Source organism: Thermobia domestica, chromosome 13 (genome assembly GCF_964235325.1).
Source record: "Thermobia domestica chromosome 13, izTheDome1.hap1.1, whole genome shotgun sequence".
In the NCBI taxonomy this organism is placed as follows: Eukaryota; Metazoa; Arthropoda; class Insecta; order Zygentoma; family Lepismatidae; genus Thermobia; species Thermobia domestica.
Genome location: NC_137466.1, coordinates 177,218,114 through 177,241,192, shown reverse-complemented (window position 1 = coordinate 177,241,192; position 23,079 = coordinate 177,218,114). Strand labels below are relative to the sequence as shown.

General features: G+C 34.2%; 1 protein-coding gene across 1 annotated transcript in view; it reads right to left on the bottom strand.

The window, feature by feature from the left end:
* LOC145668789 (serine protease inhibitor dipetalogastin-like) overlaps nucleotides 1–23,079 on the bottom strand; it is a 50,268-nt gene that overhangs the window by 15,006 nt on the left and 12,183 nt on the right. The window contains exons 2-5 of the mRNA XM_081736953.1: nucleotides 13,367–13,591; nucleotides 11,845–11,985; nucleotides 8,250–8,411; nucleotides 6,480–6,632 (exon numbers count right to left, since the gene is read on the bottom strand). Coding sequence (XP_081593079.1) covers nucleotides 6,480–6,632; nucleotides 8,250–8,411; nucleotides 11,845–11,985; nucleotides 13,367–13,591 — 681 coding nt within the window. The remainder of the gene's footprint in view (nucleotides 1–6,479; nucleotides 6,633–8,249; nucleotides 8,412–11,844; nucleotides 11,986–13,366; nucleotides 13,592–23,079) is intronic.

Genomic DNA, 23,079 nt, shown 5'->3' with positions numbered 1-23,079 from the left:
TATGGACCTTTAAATTTTATTTTTTCATGTTTTCGGCAGCCTATAACTTCGAAAGGAAGCATTTATGTATCCAGGTTGGACTATACTTTCCGTTTTATCTTGGTGCCAGGAATCACCTCCCAAACGCTGTCGGTGTTGTTTTGACCCCTTCTCTCTCTCTCTCTCTCTCTCTCTCTCTCTCTCTCTCTCTATATATATATATATATATATATATATATATATATATATATATATATATATATATATGAATTTAGAGTAGTGAGAATATTGCAATATCCCCCCGTATTTACAAACAACACCACTGGTCTTAGCACAAGGATCACGAGGAAGATCCGAGGAAATACGAGAAGGACACGAAGAGCCACGAAGTGGAACCCTTCAACCCCTCCATAGCCCTCACTTCCATAACTGGCTAAAGAAAGTACAGAGGCAGAAGATATCGGTCTCCAACTGATCACATTGTACATTTCTTTCCAAGCTGCTCTGGGTGGGACAGACTCTCTAACCTTACCTCTGCGCTGCTAACGGCAAGAGATTCCTTACCAATCTCGCGCTGCACTGGCCAGGAAATACTAACCCATCTGTGCGCTGCTAATGCAAAAGGTTCCCAACCAATCTACCAATCTACCTACTGAAACTCCTATTAACAAATAGGATTAGATACCCATATAGCTTAGAAATCTACAGTAGCGGTATATGAAACAATTCACTTGTTAGTAATTAAAACTATTTAAAATTTTCGATTTTTAAGGAGTTTGGTTTACCTAAAAGTCATTTGTATTGTAAAATTCTCTTTTAGGGTAGAGCATAAAATGGTGCACGGGAATTTTGAACTTTTCCAATTACCTTTTTATTATACTGTTTTTTTCTTTTTTCTAGATATTTGGTGATTTGTTGGTGAGCTTGTAGGAATTTAGAGACCGAGCGCCTTAGGGTGACAGAATCCAAGGACTGTATGTCGGTACCTCTCAGAGACCGATTATTCTAGATAAGAGTATAAAAATCAAAGACGAGACGTCTCAGAGAGTGGTGAGGTTATTGCAAGGACCAGGCGTCCAAGCGAAGATCTCTCAGAGTCCGAGCGTCCTAAAGAGTGGTAAGGTAAGTGATAAGTAAAAATAAAATGTGTAGTAGAATGTCTGGACTTATAGGCCTTTTGGGTGTAATAAAATTTATTTTTAGACTCCCAAATTATTCTATACATAAGTGTCGTAAGTTTTATACTTGTAGAATGGCTTTATCCGTCCGTTCGTCTGTCGACGGCATCAGAGCAAAACCGGTAAAATATATCGAGATGCGGTTTTCAGCAATAGATTCAGCACCCCGAAGACTAGGTTCCATCTTCTCCATTAACCTCCTATTTAAACCAAAAGCTATTCAAATTAGCCATTTCCGATTTCAACGTTTATCGCCATAGAACGAAAACGGTAAAAAAAAAAAAAAAAAAAAAAAAAAAAAGGTTTCTTGCGTCTCAAGGCAAAGTCTCATGACAACCCCGAACATTCTACTAAAACCAGAAGCTCTTCAAGTTTTCTACTACTCCCGGTTTCAATACTAATTTGCATAGAGCAAAACGGGAACAGATATCGAGATGCGTTTAGTTTTTACAACTAATTCAACGTCCCAAGAATAGGTTCTATTTTTTCCGTTAACCTTCCGTTCAAACCAAAAGCGACTAAAGTAAACAATTTCCGATGTTAACATTTATCGACATACAACAAAATAGTATTAGATAGCGATTACTGGTTTTCTGTAAACGACTCTGGGTATCAAGAAAACATACCATTACAACCTGCAACACTCTACCAAACCGGAAGTGGTTGAAAGCTACTACTACTTACGGTTTCAAAGCTGATTTCCATAGAGCAGAACACAAGGATACATGTGACAGAAATTCATGTTACATAGCTCACGTATAAAATAATCAAGAAATATTGATAATTAATTAATTATAAAGAAAACATTCAGATACATATACCTTAATAATTTCGACACTAATTTTGATTATTCATTTTTTGTTTGGAAGAGTATACTTTTCTAGTGGTTTCGTGTAAATATTGTGAGGATCCAATGATGGTCTTTGGATCTAGACTATGAAACTCCTAAAAGGCTGACAGTGTCAGTACTAAGATTGTGTGCATAATTACAAATTACTTCAACGTAGGTGTACAAAGGACCTATCCAGTTTGCCGTAAGGACCAGATAGTGTCAAGTGATCAGGTCAAAAGACACGTTGCGTGCTAAATCCAGTCTGGAAATTCCAAATCCAGATGTGAGATATTTCAAGCACGTAACTTCTACATGGGGTGCCCTGGATAATTCGCAGAAGATGCATTTACTTTATCATTATTGTTGATTTTACTCTAACAACTTGACTTGTTGACAACTTTGTTAATGTTGTATCCATATTTACCTTACATATTGTACACCATTTTTAAGCTCTTCATTATGTCTCTGCAATAAGCTTTTACTTAGCCATCTCCTTATTACAGTTCTTGAGATATGTAGATGATTTCATTTTTTTAAATTGATTTTCCATTGACTGTAATGTTCATATTTTGTTCTTTTTTGATTATGTTCCATCCATTTTAGGAATACCATCTACATAGTATCATCTACATTTGAGCTGAATTTCAACTGTCTCTAACAAAGTCTGTTCACATTTGCAACCAGATAGGACCTTTGCTGATTTACTTTTTCTTTCAAAAAAGTATGATTTTGGGGTGGATTCATATAAATTGCACTAGAATCTGATCATAGTCTTCAGAGCTAGACTATTGAAGTTAATCTTCTCAACGACTATCGTAACTAACCGACTTCATTAAGTGCATGTTCACACATAAAGGTATTGCTACTGATTATTCCTTTTTTTACTTTCAAAGATTGTATTTCCTCGTACATTTCATATAAATTTCGTCGGGATCTGATAGTCTCCAGAGCTATGTCTTATTCCTTAGTCCAACCTAACTAAACAATTGAGGTAACGAAAAAGTGGAAAAATTAATTGAACTTAAAAGAAAAATAACCAACTTCAAAAGTATAATAAACAATTGAAAATAAAAACTTTAAAAATATGTTCCAACTTTTAAAAAACACCAATAAGCAGAAAATAGCAAATGTTGTAAAAAGCAGAAAATAATAATCATAAAGCTACTAAAAGCTGAAAATAATTCATTACTATTTTCTATGAAAGCAGGGTTGATATGTTTAAAACAAAATGTTTAAAACAAGTGTTTAAAACATGTTTAAAACGAGGGCTGTTGTTTTATTCAGTTTGTTTTAAACGTTTTAAACAAATTGTTTTAAACGTGTTTTTTTTCGATGCTGGTTGGACATGTTTAAAACAACTAAAATATCAGATTGAAGAAGCTAATTTAATTTTCTAACAAACAACCCATCCTCCGCAGGGTTTGTGCATGGAGTAAATTACAAGCAGAGTTATATTCTTATTATAACAGCAATTACTGAACGAAATTCTGCACATCAGTGTGCTTATAACTAAACCAACAGAAGTTCAAGTGAAGTATTTGAACATTTCATGAGATATACATCATTGAAAAGCTTATAGACCACAAATTCCAACGAGATAATATGCGTCAAATTCCCGCCGTATTCGTAGAAAAAGAACAGACATAAAAAATCATTAAAAATATGAAAATATTGACTTTGCGGGGCCCTGGCAACCCTTGCAGTTACCTGCGCTGACAAAATGATGCTAATGTGTAGGCCACATACTTGTGACAATAATATAAGAAATGGTAGCCATTGCTGCCATTGCGTAATGAATTCGTTTTATGTAGGAAATATTTTTTAAAAAAATATGCGCAGAAAAACATTCATTGAATTAGACATTCTCTCCCCTCCCCCACTATAGTACCACGTCCATATGCAAATCATTTTTTCTGCACACATCATGTATACGAACAAGAATTATGCTTCTAGACCACTTCAGTGAAATATATCTTGTGTTATACGGGACCGTCCCGAAAATAAATGTAAATTAACCAAATTTGACCCCCTCTTCCTCTATAAACAACAAGTACACATACAGGTTACTATCATGTAGGGGACTACTTCATTGCTTCACATACCAATTTTTATGGATGTACCACACAGAGGGGAAGAATACCCGCCAAAACCTGATGAAAAAAATGATGAAAAAAAAAATTCATCCTCCCTCTCTCGGCCGTACATACGTACCCCGTATATACATAAAATGCAAGTGACGGAAAGCTTTATCTCTCAAAAATACTTTGGTACCAAATCACCTTTCTAGCTTAATTAAGGACTGAGCTATTGATGTTTGTTGTAAAAATAAATGTAATTTACGTCAAAAAACTGAAACTCCAAAAATTGGCTAACTTTGTCCCCTCCCTGCTCCCCATAATAAGCAAGAAGTACAAATCAGGGTTGGCAAAAACCATGGTTTTTATTGGAAAAACAAAAAAAAACGCTTTTTTTTTGGTTTAAACCAGGTTCTTTTGGTTTAAATAATTTGCTCTATATATTCATATCATATATGGACAGAAATAAGTTTGTTTCGCCTTGATGTTATTATGCAACTACCGGGTTATGCTGGAAGGGATCACATAAGCTTCAAGCGGAATAAAAATCGTTTCTCGAGTTACATCCGAGAGAAATTGTCCTCCATTTGAACTCGGAACCAGGACTAATTGGCCACAAATGCGATACGTCTGCCGACTCACTCACGAAGGAATCTTGATAAAAATACGTTGTACTGATCTTTACATGCTTCTTAATATAACTGTCAAGAGTCATTTCAGAAGGACAAAAAGATAAACAGTTGCACAAGTGAAAGCATTATACAGAATTACATATGGACAATTTCAAAGTACTACGGAGTACAGAAGAACTAATTTAGTTCGAGTTAGTTAACAGCAACTTTTATTGGTCCAAATTAAAGAAATACAACGACTTAATTTGCATATTAGTAAGAAAAGTGAATAAAGATACGAATTATTTGAGTCGACTTTGGCTCAGACTCATTTATACATAAATAAATACCAAAGAGACTTCTCATTTCACTAAATGTCTCTCGTGGGGTCTGACCCCCCTCCCCCACACAAAAAGTACGGCATTTCGATGTATTTTATCAATAGTAAACATTAAAACGAAACAATATTTAGAATTTTTCTTTGATTGCAATTAAATAAAAACAATAATAACAACTACAAAAAAAAAAAATCACAAAACAAACATTTATAAACTTATATATATAAAGTTGCTTATGCAGTATAATCTTTTTGAGTAATGAATGGGGAATTTAGGTCTGAATATAATACGAATAATATACGGGAGTGAAACGTGATAACCCACAAACGTGTGTTCATCAAGATTTTACAAACACTTACACTTTTAGGAACATTTTTCGTTTTTTGGTTTAAACCAGCCAACCCTGGTACAAAAACACGATATTACCATGTAGTAACCTACTTCATTGCTTCATGTAACAATTTTTATGAATCTATCCCCCAAGAGGGGGAACGGCCCCCAAAAAACTGTTGAAAACAAAAAAAACACGATATTTACCCTCCTCCCACATACATAAAATGCACACCAGGAAAGTTGCATCTTTGAGGAATAAATTAGTACCAAAACCATCTTCCAGCCTTAATTTGAGGTTTAAGACTGAGCCATTGAGGTTTAAAGCCCTGACACAGCAGTTGCGTCAATGGGAGTTTAAAGATGAAGAATGCAGACGACCAGTTGAACGTAACACAAAGAAACTAAACTACATATTCTGTGAACGGAGATCGGGAAAATCCCGATTTTTTCTCCGGAATTGAACATTTGGGCGGATCGAGATTAGGGAAGTTCCCGAAATTTGATATAGCGGTTGAATATAGATGGCAAGCAGTACCTAAGAGTGTAAAAATGTAATATATATGCTTATGTAGATTATTGTTTTAAACAAAATAAACGTTTTAAACATGTTTTTTTCTTGTTTAAAACAAAGTACTTTGTTTTAAACGTTAAAAACGTTTTAAACAAAAAAAAACATGTTTTAAACATAAAAAACGTTTTTTATGATTTTTTTAAAAAAAACATGTTTTTTTTCAACCCTGTATGAAAGAAATTTGAAATCGTGACAGGCCAAACAAATTAATTTCTCATAAACTTACGTCAAAATAGTTTTGTAATAGGCAATAATTTGTTTATCTTAGCATGACTTCAGGTTTCTTTCTATATAATAATAATGAATTATTTTCTGCTTTTCAACGCTTTATGATTCTATTATTATTTTCTACTTTTAAACGCTTTTTATTATTTTCTGTTTTTAGTGTTTTTTTAAAAGTTGATGCATATTTTTAAAAGCTTTTATAAGTTCCCATATAAATTTCATATAAATCGTTATAAATCAAAAACAGCTAAATATTTATCTTGTGAATCTTTCATTCATAACAGTTCTTAATTTTCATCATCATAATAATAAATTATAATATATATATATATCTTACTTCTTGAGTTAGACCAATAATATCCTTTCTGTTTAGAGGCACACTTCAGTTGTTCAATGTTGGCGTATGTGTGATTGTCAGAGCCACAGACTGGAGAATATTCAAGATTTGGTTTGGAGCAAGAGCATCTTCCAGGATGTTTCAGTGTTATTTCTGAAAATAATGTAACAATAGACCTATTAAATTAGGAAGAAAGTATTATAACATTTATAGTGAGTAATATACTCGAAAATAAATAACACATAAAACAATAGTATATCATGGTAAGGTAAGTGGTAAGAATTAATGGTAAATGTTATTCTAAAATTTGCTCTGCTTTCTAGTATGAATCCTTAACAGTGTAGAATACCTGGGCCATTTTTTTCTTTTTTCAACTCATTTATTTAAATCGGGAATAATTGAAGGGTAAGGAGAAAAAACAAGGAATGTCCATGCATGTGCTTTACCGGGAGCTTTGTCCAATCTGTTGGTGACTCTTGGTACTATTTCATTGTATATGCTATGCACGCGTAGATGTAGAAATATCCATGTAAAAAGGAGCAAAAGATTTAATAACCCTATTCTTTGTATGTGATTTTCAATATTAAAATGCCGTTTTCTCAAAAATGTAATTTTGTGACATTCCTTCTTTTTTTCCCTTACTCTTCAATTGTATGTTCTTTGAAACAAACTAGAATTTTAGTGGTTAGATTTTAATGATTCTTTTTCGAAATCTAAAACTAACCAACAACTGGCATGATAGCGCTTATGGGCCTGAGCCGCTCCAACGCCATCTGTTAGCAGTTGGCTGAACTAAGACCAGCCTACCAACAAACACGTGGTTAGCGAGCTGCGTCACCTTGTCTGTAAAAGGCGCATCAGGAACTTTCTATTCCTAGTGGCCGTCACGACTTTTATTCACGTGACTCCCGAGTTTGCCTCACAACGCTGGGGGACATAATTTCTAAATTTCGGTAGTTTTTAACAATTGAGGGACGTGATGGAAAAGTTGATAACCCACGAGAATAAAGTCGTTGGAGAAACACGATTGAAATTACAAATTAGTGTACAAGATCGCTTCGCCCAGCCACCTGTGCGGGTTTTCCTTTTTTGAATTAGTCTTTATGCCATAACTTTAACCATACTCTACAGACGCTCATCTACCTCACATATGGCCATCATATGCACAGTAATACCTTCTGTACTAACAGGGCTCCTCTGTCTTCATTGATGCCTAGCGCCGCCCCTAGGCGAGAAGATAACCTGCATTTGTTCCACTAACAGAACCTATGTGTTGTAGTGAGTTTCGCACTTCATTTCATCTTCTCATCTCATATAATTTTACAGTTATGCTTTTCCTTCACTGAAGCTTATGTATTTCCCTTACTTCATGATTATGGTTAAAGGCCATAATGACCATCACAATTTGAACAATAAAGTTTATGTATCAACCCATATCCCAACCACTGCTTCCTGAACAGCACAATGCATTAAACATCTCTTCCCCTACAGAGGGCGTAACCCTCTTCGGGTAGTAGCTAGCGTTGGCTAGCTGGCAAAAAAAAAAAAAACAAAAAAAACATAACTTTCAAAAATAATATTATTATTAGGATGATTAAACTATTGTAAGGAAAGTGCATCAACTGAATGCAAGATTGCTATTAGAGTTATCAAGTTTTTCCACCGCACCCCTCAATTATGAGCACTTATGTAATTTTCAAACACACAAATACTGAGGTTTATACGAGTACATATATGAGAAATTTAACACTTAATAATGAAAAAGATTACCTTTTTTCTTAGTCTTGGCTTCACATAACATCCCTGCAACGCTGCTATAAGTATAGCCATCGGACCCACAGACTTTGACAACTGGCAGATAATACTGGCGGGAACATACATCATAAGGTTTGTTATCGCACGTACCATTCTTAGTAATATTAAACGTAGAATCTGCGTTGAAAAGAGAGAAATTATGAAGGTTAAATAAATGGAATCAATTACTGCCGAAACGACTTGAGTCTATTTTGTAGACGATAGCTTTGAAATATTAAAGAAAAAGTACTTAAATATCTACAAAGGCCATCTTGTTTGCACTCAACCTATATTTCAACCAGTGGCGTCATTTGTAGAGGGCAGAGGGTGATTGCCCTCCTGGTTTTGTGCAACATATGCTTTTTAATAAATTGTATACTAATACGTAAGTAAAAAAATACGTGAAATTCTTATGTCAGTAGACAATCCTGGCCTCTTCCCTAGGAAAATCTGATGTAGCCACTGTTTTCGACGTTGCATTTACAATGTGGTATAGCTACCGACTCTGGTCTTTTCTATACAAAAAGTTACATATATATACCTAGAAAATCAGAGAATGTTTCTAAACCAATGTTTTGGTTTTATAAAAGAGAAAAATATGACTGAGGTTCTTTCTGCAATCGTCGAATTAATTACTTCAGAAACTTTAATTACACCAAGGATGTTATGAAGACAAAACACAATCGAGCATCGGCACGTCTGATTGGCTACTTTCCTTTCAGCCATGAATGTTCTCTCAAAACATTGCTGTCTTATTGGGCGGAGTAGGCGTGGCGAAACTGAGACGTATGGCTTCACGATTTTGTTATGTAGGCAGATCCTCTATTTTATACCATCCTTGGAACACACATAGAAAAAAAAAAAACGATGCTCAACTATAACGTACATCGTTTATTTAAAAAGACACATGTATATTTTCTGTATATCGTACAAAATTCCTTGGATCTTCACGAAACCTAGCATGATGATAGATATAAACAAATTTAGTAGACGTAAAGGTGGTATTAAAAGTTCCCTCAATATCTTATACATCGCTCTCAACCTGGTGATGACGACTTGAACTGTCAGTCCAGTAATGCCTTTTCCACCAGAGCGTTCTTAATCATTTTGGTTTTAGTTTGCGAGTTAACGCGTTGTTTTTGCTTTGTCTAACTGAAATTAAGAAAAAAAAACTTTGAAAGGTAAAAATTTTGTTTTTAATTTCATGCTAGTATATTCTTGCAATAGATAAAGCATGTTGAAATAGCTATTTTCCTGTAGATACCATGCAACTTTTGAAGTTATAAAGATTGATTACGAATGTTCCAACTCCAATATTGCGACAGTTGTAATATGAGACCCAAGAAGTGCTTGGTATATGAGCTCCAAAATTATGGCTGCTGAATAAAAAAGAAGAGAGACCAAACTCAACTTAAGAGAAAGGAAGTTGACAGATTAAAAAAAAAGACTAACAACATCATATTAAGAAAATCCAAATGGAAAGGAAAGTAGACAATACATAGGAAGCTTCTTAAAGATGCAGGTGAAAAATGACGTGAATCAGGTATCGGTTGTGAGGAATATTGAAATAAATTGAATTGGACATGTCTTTATTTATGAGTCGAGAGTTCAGCCGTAGGCTTCTCTACCACCTAACTTAACAAATAACTACATTAAAAATTCAAGAATATGTTACATGAAGTTATAAGAAAAACATAGTTATCTACAGAGCGTAATATATCAAACCCTAAATCAGAGGCATAAAAACCCCGATAATAAAGCAGTTTGCCTGTTCTGCGATATAATGTTCGATAGATAACCGAGAAAAACTGAGTGCAATGAGCAATCTGCGAAATATGGACACACGACTGGGCTGGAAACAGAAGATATTTACTTTTGTATCTTTTCCAAATAGATATTTTACACAGGATTTTAAAAAGTTCTTAGTGATTCTCTCCATTTATTTTTAAGTACCCTTTCCATTAATTTATAAGAAAATTTTTAATGGTCTTGTAATGAATGAATGGTTTTTAATCATTTTTCACCTCATATCATCTTTATTTTTAGGTTTTATAAGAATAAAATGCATCTTCTGTCATAGACTTCTCTAAACTAATTATCATTTTTATTTTTCGTAGCGGCTCATATTATCTATTTTCTAAACAAAACTATTTTCTACAAAATGATTTATTTTGATTTTTAATTATTTTTCATATCTTTAAAGTTATTCAAAATGATTTACATTTTAACAGTAGTTATATGAAATATTGTAGTTCAAATTTTCATAAAAAATAGATCAAAAACTTAAAATTCATTTTCTAAAACATAAGAGAAACAAAGTGGAGGCTGATGATATCACTTTTACCTCTATGCAAATGAAATTTCACGATAGACCTTTGATTTCCGGGATTTGAGTCATCAAAGTTTGGGGTAGACAAATTTTTGAACAACAACAAAAATACTACTTGTAGCAAAACTACATGGAATAAACCTGTTAATTATGGTTAATTTGAGACACAAGAAAGTAAGTGATGAGAGGTTTAGTTAACTGTGTTGCAAGTACACTTATACTGGTAATAAATATTTGCTTTTAAAAATTTAAGAAAGGGCGATTCTTTCCCCAATAGGGTAACTTTGTTAAGAATTAACACTACCTCGACACTATTGTAGAAAGTGAGTCAACTTTGAAAACGGAATTTCAACTGTTTTTTATTGATGAGACAAAACAAATCACGTTTTCTATAGTTCTATGTATTTTTTTAAATATTTTTTCAACACCCAGGCTAAGTGAGATGCGGACCTTCAGTTTAATGAGGTGGAATCCGATCTACCGTTAGACATTCAACGCTCTCTAATTATTGAACAATAACTATTGTCTGTTTTTAACCGACGGATATGATTTATAACGTGTCCTTTCGTCATCGAGATGTCCCTTCTTATAGTTAATAAAAGGTTCTTTGACGTTTGAACTATACATATATTATGGCCAAAACAACTTTTTTAATGTAACAGTATAAATACAGGAAAAATGGATTTTCAGGATATTTCTTAGGAAAAAAAACTAAAAGTTCTCCATTTTGCTTTATGTGAATTCCTATCATCAGGAAGGTAACGATATTACACAAGATATAACGTTACCTGGTGTAAATGTAAGTCAAGACGCATTGAATTAAACATTATAATCGCTTATTGAAAAAAAAATCAAAAAGATACAAGGATTTCCTTCGTGACGAGTAATATAGAATACATTTTGAAGAAATGTGCAGTAGCTATTGTCATGATACTTGCAACTGCAAGTACTATTTACACACGAATGAAGTCAGTAGAGCTTCCTGAAAATTTGTGATGGGAAATTTCGTAAGCAAAATTATGCCAAATTACCCATTATTATTCCCGCAAGGAACACTATAGCAATAAATGAGTAGGTTTTATGAATTTAAAAAGGCTGTTTTATTATAAACTAAGCAAAATATGAGTCGTTATATTTTGCATTATCAATTACAGTGATATGTACAAATGCCTAAATAATAATAGTCGATAAAAGCTTTAAAAAAAAGCACGTCTGTCAAATAGAAAAATAAAAGATACTTACTTGGATGGTATGTATCTAGGTAGCAATAATATATCCAAATGTTTTGATATGTTTTACCATTGCTGCCACAGACAGGGGACACCAATGTTTCAGTTGCAGCTTTTTCACAGAAACACGAATGGGAACTTTGCTGCCTCAAATCTGAAACAAAACGAAAGAAGAAAAGACGAACAAGAAGAAAAAGGGAATCTGTAACATTCATGTGAATTAAATGGAAAAAATAAAACATGCACACGCATATATTTAAATCACGCTCGACCCTAGCCATAGGAGCTAAATACACGGTTCTGATTGGTTGGAGTTACCCGTTTCTCGTCACGTTGCCTACACATAGCACAAATCAAACGCTAGTTGCTGTCTTCCCTCGTAACCGAGCATGGTAGCGAGCGGGCTAATAATAAGAATCGCTTTTGACGTGGATTGAAACCAGTGCTGTCGAATTATTGTGACATTTGCGGTTTTCGGTTTTTAAGAAAACCGCTTTTCTGAAAACTGAAACCGCAACAGCGGTTTTCAAAACCGAAAAAGCAAAAACGGTTTTCGAAACCGAAACCGCAAAAACGGTTTTCAAAACTGAAACCGCAAAACCGACATTTAGGTTTTATGAAATTTCACTTTTTTCAAAAACCGGTTTTCGATTTTTTCAAAAACCGATTTCGACAGCACTAGTTGAAACCCGGCCAATTTTTTTAAAATTTTTTATATACTTTTGTCATTAAAATAAGATGAAAATAATACTCATTTGTCCTTGTACGCAATATGTAATGCATAAATTGTGCTTTTTCCATCATTTACCTAGAAATTTCTGATAGCCTTTATAAACAATAAAGTTATAAACCAACAGGAGAGTAAGAAGTGGGCCCCTCGCGAAGAGAGAAGTTATAGGGGGTCGGGTGGTGGGTAGTTAAGAGAATCGCACGCACAAGTTTATTGAGAGGGAGGCACATACAACTTTAATGATAAAAGTGATTTACTTAGTTTACGAAACATAGCTGAGCTAGCATCAACGAGCGAAGGGGGTTAGAAGCCCTGCAGGGCTTCTTTTATTCTCTTTATCCGTGACATTACGTCTCACGTGGGTGCTGCAACATCAATGTAAATTTAACCTCACCCGCTTCCTTGTGACCAACTTAAAAACGCCTGGCTAGGGTAACGCGTGAAAAAGATACATGTCATGCACACATGCAAATAACTAAATATGAATTATAGTCACTGTTCTTAAATTTTTAGCTCTTGTCTGTAAATACAAATTATGATTTTTAATGTTTACATCAGAGATTCTAAAAAGCACTAAAAAGTAATATCGAATTGAGTAATTTGGCTCTCATATCATAGAATAGTACCATACATTTATTGTGGTACCTTATATTTTTTTTTTATTATTTACTTTGCAATTTCTATCCACATCATCTGTAACATTTCTGAAAGTGAATTACACACACATTCTCTTCCTCTTACATATATTCCTTGTTAGAACTAGCCTTAAGTATTTCAGCTTAACTAAAACAAAGCGACCACTTACTTTTCTCTGGGTACCTCTTTCTTACGCATTGAAGATGCTGGTCATTGTAATAGGTTTTGCCATCTGAGCCACAAACAGGACTCCGGTAAGTAGAATAGCTACAGTTCTTATTTTCCTCCGACAACTGTTCAGCAGGCTTTAATCCGATTCTCACATACAGGGCTAGTACATCTCTCTGGTTTCTGCTTGAGGAATTCTCTTCATTTTCAGGCAGAGCCAAAGTCACTACGAAAATATAATACATATTTCATGTTGAAATAGTTCATTCTCCATCTCAATAAATAAATAATTAAACTACATGCAAACACCAATAGCGTATCCGGTATCTTATTTCAGATGCGCCAAAGCCAAAACTTTTACTAATATTTAAGTAGAAGATGTCTGACTTGAGTTAAGTGTCCCTTTTACCAACGAGGCTATATAAGACGTAGATTTACGGCTTAACGTGGAATGTGAGCTACATGAACTCGCGCTGGGAATTAACCCCGGGTCTTCCGCACCAAAAGCAAACACAATATCCACATAGCTATATGGGAGCTTTCATATAAGTAGAAGGGTTTGACCTGTTACCAATAGTGTAATACACACATTTCGAAAGAAGAGATTAGCCATAGTTAGACACCCTCTTCAATATACGTGCCCACATATGAAGAATTTCAGATACGCACGCAGACTTTCTTACCACCAACCCAACGGCAACATGAGATAAATTTGTAAAACGGTGACTGTGCAGCAGAGAACGTTTAGTTTTGTAATCTTGAGAATAATTTATTCGTTGCTGCATGCAGGGTGGATTCCGAAGAGAGTGCAAAAGACAAACGCAAGGCCGCTATACTACGTAGCAGCACAGTTGATGTTTCTCTTTGACTAATGAGCTCGCAATACGCTGTTGCCAAACCTCCGGTGAGAAAGTTGCCTTTAGTGGGTGAAAGTCCCGACATCTTCATAAGGTTCTCATCTCATTAAGAATATATTGCATTGTATATCGAATTAAACTCCCTCAACACAATCTTGGGAACATCACTGTAAGCGGATTGGTAGATGTGAGAGCAGTGTTCAAATTTAAACATCAATTCAGATACTGCACGGAATACAGCATTTTGTTACGGCATCTACAGTTTAAGAACAAAGGTTGCTTCGTATAAAGCAAAAGAACTTGACGACCAGGTGTTTTTATGAAAACACTGAAGAGAGAGAGAGAGAGAGAGAGTTTCGTACATCAGTCATTTACGAAAATTATCCAACTGCGAAAGTCGTCAACTTGATCCCTTTCTTAGATTGTTACGCTACCGAAACGCAACCGAAAGTATTCGCTTTTATTCTACAGGAGGGGGGGGAACAGTCTCATTACCCTCCTGTTTCCGTACAGGACCTCAATAGGACCCCTTCCATCAGCAATGAAGGTCTTTTCAGAACAAGACAATGTACAAACATAACAAAAAAAAATCACGCTAAGTATATCTAAATTACTAAATGATCGATGTGTTTCTTATCACTCACACGGCATAAGATAATAAGTCGCCAGGTTCTGTGTAAATCTGATATTTTATTTTTACACAGTGATGAAGAACGAAACCTGAATATCGTATGCCACTGGGGAGTCATAGTAGCAGTAAATACAATGGCAGCAGTCTAGTTCTCCTAAAGCGAAGAAATTCAAACAAAAACCATCAATTAACAAAATCATGGCAACGAAGTTTTGGGAACAAATGAATTTGATTTTCGTGGAATTCTTGGAATCAGGACAAACAATTACAGAAGATGTGTATCGTCAGACACTGATTAATCTGTGACGTGTCATTTAAAATCTGCGGGGAGAAATGCTACGCTCTGGAATTTTTCTGATTCATGATAACGCCCGCTCACACATACACACACAGCTGCTCGTACTGTTGAGACAATTCAACGATTTCGATGGGGGATTCAATCATCTTCCTTACAGCCCCGATCATGCCTCCGGTGATTTCTTTGTTTCTCTTAACCTGAAAGAAGTGGCTTTCATCGAAGCAGTTCAACGACAGTGGTGCTCAACACATCAGTTCTATTCTAACTTTACTCTCAGGTGGCAGATTTTGCACAGAGGGTATACGGAAGCTTGTGATACGCTACCAGAAATGTCTGCAGGTTCATGGTGACTACGTCGAAAAAGTACCTAACGTATGTACTTGTATAGCAATCATTACTAATTTCTTTTATTAGTATCATTTTATTTTTTTTAACCAGCACTTTTTTGACATATGCCTCGTACTTATCTTAATACGATACATATTTCTCTTGCATATCAACTTGATCAAGAGGGGATTAAAACTCCGAACCCCCTTGCAAACCTCGATTCTTTAGTTTTCTCTTTAAACACCCAACATGTTCGTCTGTATTTCAAATCATCGATCAGTTGTGTTCCTCTTCTTCTACTTCTCGCTTTCATTCCATCTCTCCTTCTACGGCGTTATGCAGAAGACAATTTCTTCGCAAGATGTGTCCAATCCAATTAGCATTCCTAAGGAGAATACTAGTTAAAAGCTTCCTCTTCTCTGCTACCCGTTTTAAAACATCTTCGCTTGTTACCCTCTCCATTTATTTTATCTTCTCTATCTTTTTCCAACATCACACTGCGAAGCTCTCTAAATAGTTCTTCTCTAACTTTTGTAATGTCCAAGTCTTTGAACCTTATAGTCCAATACTCCATATATAGCACTTGATCACCATTTTCCTTTGTCCAATATTAAGCCTACTAGTTAAGAGTGATCTTGTTGAATGTTTCTTTGGCTAAAATTCTTGACTTCATCTCTTTGGTGCAGTGAGCGTCTCTCATCAAAATGCTTCCTAGATATTAAAAATGGTCTCTTCAAGTTCTCTTTGTTCTACTTTGACCCAAAAGATAGCATTCCCACGAGATATTTTCATGACTTATGATTTACTGACATTGATTTCGTTCCATATTATGTCCTAGTATCAAATATTTTGTCCATCGTTTCCTGTAATCCTTCTTTGGTTCTAGCTATAATAACCGTATCATCTGCATTATCTGATCTTGTTAATGATTTGCCCTCCAATCTTGAAATTTCAAAGTCCCATTAATGCTTTCTTCATTAAACATTGATTAAACATTAAATTTAGGATCTATCGATCATAAAACATTAAACATTAAACTTGATTAACAAAACGAAATATTTATTTAAAATAGGCAAAACTAATTCAAAAACAATAAATCAATGCAGCTCAAAAGAAATGGAACAAGTTAACAGATAGTAAAAATACTCAATAGAATGTAGTGTCAGTAGACCTAAAATGGGAAATAAAATATACTTCAAAAGTAATACAAAATAAAGGATTGAAGTAACAGATAAAAAATGTCTTGAGTAATTGAACGTGTCATTTGAAAAAGAGAATATATACGGTATGTGAGGTTTTATAGCCAATATCTACATATTCAAAAGACACATCCATTGCATTGAAATATAAATAAACTTTACAATCACATGGTTTTGATGAGTATTTAATAGATTAAGAGCACAAATTGAAAGAACCAGCAGGAAGTTTACTTTTAATTTTTCAAAATCAGATAAACGGAACGTTTCCTTTCTTCAAGTGACATGTTCAATTAGATTAACGTCTTTGTCAATTAGAGAAGTGAGTATTAAATAAAAAGAGGTTTGATACAGTCTAGTGTCGTGAGTGTGGGCCATGAAGAGATGCAGCCGATGAGGCGCATGATAACCAACTACGATTACCACCGCATTCTGCACCTAATTGACTGCTACGACCGACACATTGGAATTACATAAATTCACGCCGAATACAGAACCATTGTTCACCAGTGGCGAAGGGTGATAGTTTCAAGAGGGTAGGCCCAATGTTCTACTACTACTATTAATAATAATAACGATAATAATAATAATGATAATAATAATAGTAAAATGAAACATAAAACTGGAAAAAGGGGCCGTTGTCATAGAAACCACTGTTGCCATAACAACGAATCCTGTCACCGCTCGTCAATCTAAAACTGATTGAAAAAAAAAAATCTGCAACAAAAGTGATGCACAGAATAAGTCGTGAGTGGGAACCCTTCACCCCTGGTAGGGATGTTCATGAAGCTATCAGCTTATGCCTAATTATATTGGAATATAATTTCCATTTCTTAATTTCGAAACATACTAGATTCGATCGAAACGAGAAAACTTTTTATCGGACTTCTAAAGAAAATAAAATCAAATAAATACATGACCGTGTTTATTACATATAGAATTCCCAGTCACGACCCCCCTTTCAGTTTTATTAAAAAAAAAATAGAAGAAGAAGATGAAGAAAGGAAGAGGAAGATAGAAGAGGAAAGAGGTAAAGTAAGAAGGTGCTAAAGAGGAAACTGTTACTGGATATTTTGAGGAATATGGTAAAGGAAAGTGAATAATTATCTAATTGGGATCATTTCCAATAGCTATTGGGTGAATGTCTGGTATTAGGGTGATCAAAGATAGACACATGTTAACCCATACATCCCCGATCTAGATCCATTTGACCCCAACTACCGAATTATCCCAATCTAGCTCGGAGATAGATGAGAAAGTTTAATTTTACCGTTTATTCAATATTTCCAGAAAGTTTAGACTAATATTCAATATTTGAAAAATGAACGACGAAGTTGATGGCATGTTAGAAACGACCACAGGAAAAAAAAAATCAGAGTATCACATATGTGTCGAAGATTTTGACTTTCACAGTTCTCTCATGATGATCATTCGTTCAGGCTACTTCAGTCCTTTTTACTTCCTTCATAGAGCCAACTTAAGTTAGTATTAACATTCAATGAGTTCAATTGATAACTACCAATAATTATAATAAATTACACATGTATGACAAGATAATGGATGCACTTAATACTAAACCTACATTTCACTCACACACACATTCATACAGGACAATGTATACTTCGGGTTGTATTTAGTTAAATTAAACTAACCTAACTACATTGCTATAGACATTTATTACATTTCAATAGAAGAAGATTTAGTTTGACATAACAAAAAAAATTTAATACATGAAAAGAATGTTTCATAAACATGCACAGAAATTCGCTACTTTCAACAAGATCAAATAACACATTTCTCCTTTTATATATATATATTAAAAGTTGGATTACATGAAAAAGAATTAGACCAAAGACGAGACAAGGAAAAAAATTCAAGGGTCAATATATATTTAAAACTCAGTGCAATGAATACATATCATTGCCCGAAAAAAAAAATTGGTTAATCATTTAAAAAAAAAACACTTTAGTAATATTTTATTGAGTCTTTGTCTCAATAGGAGACATATCGACAGTTTTATGAGTCTTTGTTCTCACGTCGATAATAGCTTCTTTTTCCAACTCTCTTTACGCACTGTGGTTTGTGTCCATGAGAGTATTCAATTGTTTTTGTTTTAACTATAGACAACTAATTGCTTCATATCACATATATGTATATCTATATTTCTCATTTCGTCACTCGACGCACTTTATCTAAAATTTCAAAGTTTGTCAATATTAAGGAAAACTTATCAAATCCAGTCACAGATATTGGGAACATATTTCCATATTCCGGTATTCACATTAACTTATTAAACAGATTTCAGTTCGTTGAATTTAAGGTCACTAATTTTTTCCTAGTATAGATCTTGTAGTCAAAAATTCTAGATACTGAATAGTTTGGTTTCCGATCGTAGGGGAAGGATTTGTTTCATGGTTTACTGATGGAAAGATTCGTTGGAGGGGCGCACTGTTTCGTAGGTTGTTAATTTCACTCGCAAAGTAAATTTGGGTAAGGATTAGGGTTATTCTTATTTATCTTACGACCCGCTACTTGTTTTATTCACATGCAGTATTTAACATTATATTCCACTTTAATAGTTACAAAAATTAATAACAACTCAACAAAAAGTAATTTATGACAATTTACGCGGGAATACTATATATCACAAATAGTTAATTAATACCGAGTGTCAAAAATCTATGGCAACCTAACAAGACCAGGGTAAATATCGAGCCCATTACATACATACTTGCATATATATATATGTATTCATATTAATCAATACAATAAATTTCACTTTAATATCTATCTTAATATTTCGTCGACGTTTAAATTCTACATAACCGTTCATATTCGACAAGTATTCATATTTTATAAATATTTATATTTATTTGGCTCAAAGACAAAACAAAAACCCTGACTATCAAAATTCACCTTTTTTCTTTCATAAGGTTGCAACATTGTATTTCATATGAATAAACCCGATAATCAATAATCATTTTCAATTTACTAAAGATCCGCGTATATATACAAAAAAAATAGCTGGTGTTATTTAATGAGTTGATATAAGAGGTGGAAAATGCAACAAATAGAGCAGGCACGTAACTCTTAAAACTATGTAAGTACATATATATATGTATATAAAAAAAAAATCAATGTTATTCGAAACTAGTGGGCCCAAACTATTAATACATACACACTATATGACCAATCAATAGAAATAAAAACCAGAAATCAGTAATCAATTGATATAAGTTGTATGATCAATGAATAACGAAGGTTTCTAGGAATCTGAAAGCATAGTGTACCTTCCCGTCAATTTCTCCCGTGGTGGATTGAATATCGCGAAAATGGTCCTGAGTTGTGCTGCAATACCTCCACGAATTGCATCCTTCGATGTCTCAGTTAGTACATACGATCGAAATAAGTGAAATGAATATTGTATGTTTTATGAGTTTCAGAAACCGGGGGGGGGGCAAGGTTGAAAAATTTGAAAAAAAAAATCTCTAAGTAATGAAGACAGAGAGAGAGATAGAAAAGAAAGAAGACGAAGAATAGGGGCGCCAAAGACTTAAGTGAGAAATAACTAACGCTACAAAGACAGAAGTCGAATTTCACTCTCAACAAATCCTTAGCCAAAATATTATTAAAATGCCAAAAGGGTGGTCTACTCAAATACGTAGACTCAAGGAGCGCCCTGCTGCCAAGGAGCAAGTCTGTGTCTTGTAAATAATAACTTCACAAGTTATTGCTTGTAAAATTATCTAGTAACCGTATCCGGCCAAAACCAACAGGGTCCCGAAAATCGTCCGGAAGGTTAGAGAAGGCGTTAATTTAGGATTTCAAAAGAAAAAAAAAATCATCCGACCACTTGGAAACTAGAAGATTCCAGAATAGTAATGAAATTAGAGTAATAGCTAAGATATCCCTAATTAGTGATTTGCCAAAATTAAAAAAAATTAAATAAACTGAATTTTGGATCGGTGATTTCAATAATCAAAACATCACCGATAGCTACCCTGCGCAGACACGCCACAGTCTGGGATGTCGTTAATTTCCCTCATCTAATTAAACTAAGAAAAGAAACGAAAATACTTAAGGGGACTAGGGGTCGACATCCGGGTACGCGATATTTAGTAGCAGTTAATTTAATCGGATAGTCCGAACTGAGTTATATGAACACTGCACAATAAATAAATAAGGTAAGCAACAAAAAAAAAAATCTCGGAGAGGCTATGAATGCTAAAGGTACAAATGACCGAAACCTGTACTTTTCGATGATCACAGGATATAGCAGTTGATTTTCTTAATTATCATTTCTGTCATCCTTTAGAAGTAATTCCCACATGATACTACTCTATCTATTGAAAGGCTTAAGATCTGGGGCTGTTATTATGAGGTACATAAATGCAAAGTAACACACAATTCCCAACTATAATTTACCTTCAAGTAGCAAACTCGGTTGGATGAATGCACTGGTGTGGAAGTCAAAACGCGAGAGATTTTTTTTTCTTTCTTTCTTCGTAAACATGTTCATATTTTCACTATATAAAATTCACTAGGCCTATCCATTTAAATATAGGGGTCGTCATCTCGTTCATATTATATATCATATTATTAACATATCATTACATTCATTCATTATCTACTAATTTTCGCTAATTTTCGCACGAAGTAATATTTTATAAACACCCTATTTCGTACATTTTACACGCAGGCCATACACATATCTACATTACGCAGTAATATATATATATATATATATATATATATATATATATATATATAACTATCACAATCTATCACGCTCAAACCACCACACGATCACATTCATCGAACCACGTACCCTTTATTTCGAAGCACCCAAATTGTATTTACCTTGCAGGTTTAAAAAAAAATCATACATGTATTTACGGAAAGTTAAATTGTCAATGATTAATCTATTTCTGATTTGTTGATAAAACTGAAGCAACAATGGAATTTTCGACAGCCACGGGAAAAAAGAATTTAATACTACATTTTTAAACAAACAGTAACAGCATATGGGCTTTACTTCTATTAAGAAAATAGGTGTTCTTTATTTCAGCGGATTATTCATTAACTACTGGACCTAGCAAGCTGAAATTTTCAGTACAGTAAGATCTCATGCTATTTTATACGAAGGTATACTCATCCGAACCGAAAACCATGTCCACGGGAAGTAATTTGAGAATAACTGTCCAAAATCAAACAATCTAAATCACTAAGTCATGCGATGTCGTACTGTCAACAAACAATTGACTACCGAAAACTGACGCTATGGCGCTGTAGTGGAGGCATAATTTACCGTGTACTGAAATGTATACTTGTACTCATTAATCAGAAATTTAATATTTACTCTGGTTTATTTATGTTAGAAAAATGGTACTAAATTAAAGCATATTTATACACTGTCCGAATCGAAAATTCACACACTCACACAAAACTACTAACTACATACACCACTGTTAGTACTACACATAAAGACAACTAACTAAACTAAACATGCACCATTTAGTTACATGCATGTTGACGAAAATAACCTAACACATTAAATTTAAAATACATTACTCCCTCGTCGATATATACATAGTCGGCTCTATTTAATTTAAAGGGGGTAAAATGAGAAAGGTAAACACTAGGTCTAATTGACCTGACCAATTGTTTACATAATGATTGCCAAAAATTGATGCCCTGGGGGAACCTTAACGAGGTTTATGGAGGGACCCTTCCCCTGAAAGGGGAAAAGGCCCTAAAACGAACAATAACTAACCCATTCCCCCGCTAGAACTGGTTCAATTTGGAAAAGGGGATAGGAGCCCTTTTAAGCTAACTTAAGCTGCCATTATTATTATTCACTTTACAACCATCAAACCTACGTACATGCGATTACTGAATAAATAATAGAAAGTCACATTTACTTAATACACGAACAACATGCACCAAACAGGTCGTAATTTCCCTAATCCCTACTTGAGTTTGAAATAAAAAAAAAAAATAAAGTCACTCTTTCACTGTTGTCTATTCTCGATAGGCAGCAAACATGGCTTCCTAGTAAACAGAACTGGAATTTGTTATTTCACTGAATTGCAGCTTCTTTACCAAAATTTGCGGATTTTTCGGGCTCCTATTCCGTTGTAAATCTTTAACTATTGAATTACATTATATGTTACCTTAGTTGTCCTTGGAAATTGGAATTCTTCCCGAAAAATATGTAGCACAAAATTCACAAGCTGCTCCTTGCCAGGTGTCTTCGATTGTTCTGATAACATTGCGCCGAAAAGGCCAGAGGTAGGAGAATTCCTCCAATCAGAACGAAAACTTTAGCCGCGGAAATTACAAAGCAAATAGAAATTTGGCAAATCCAGATATAACCGGAACTGAAAGTGACTATGGACTAGTGAG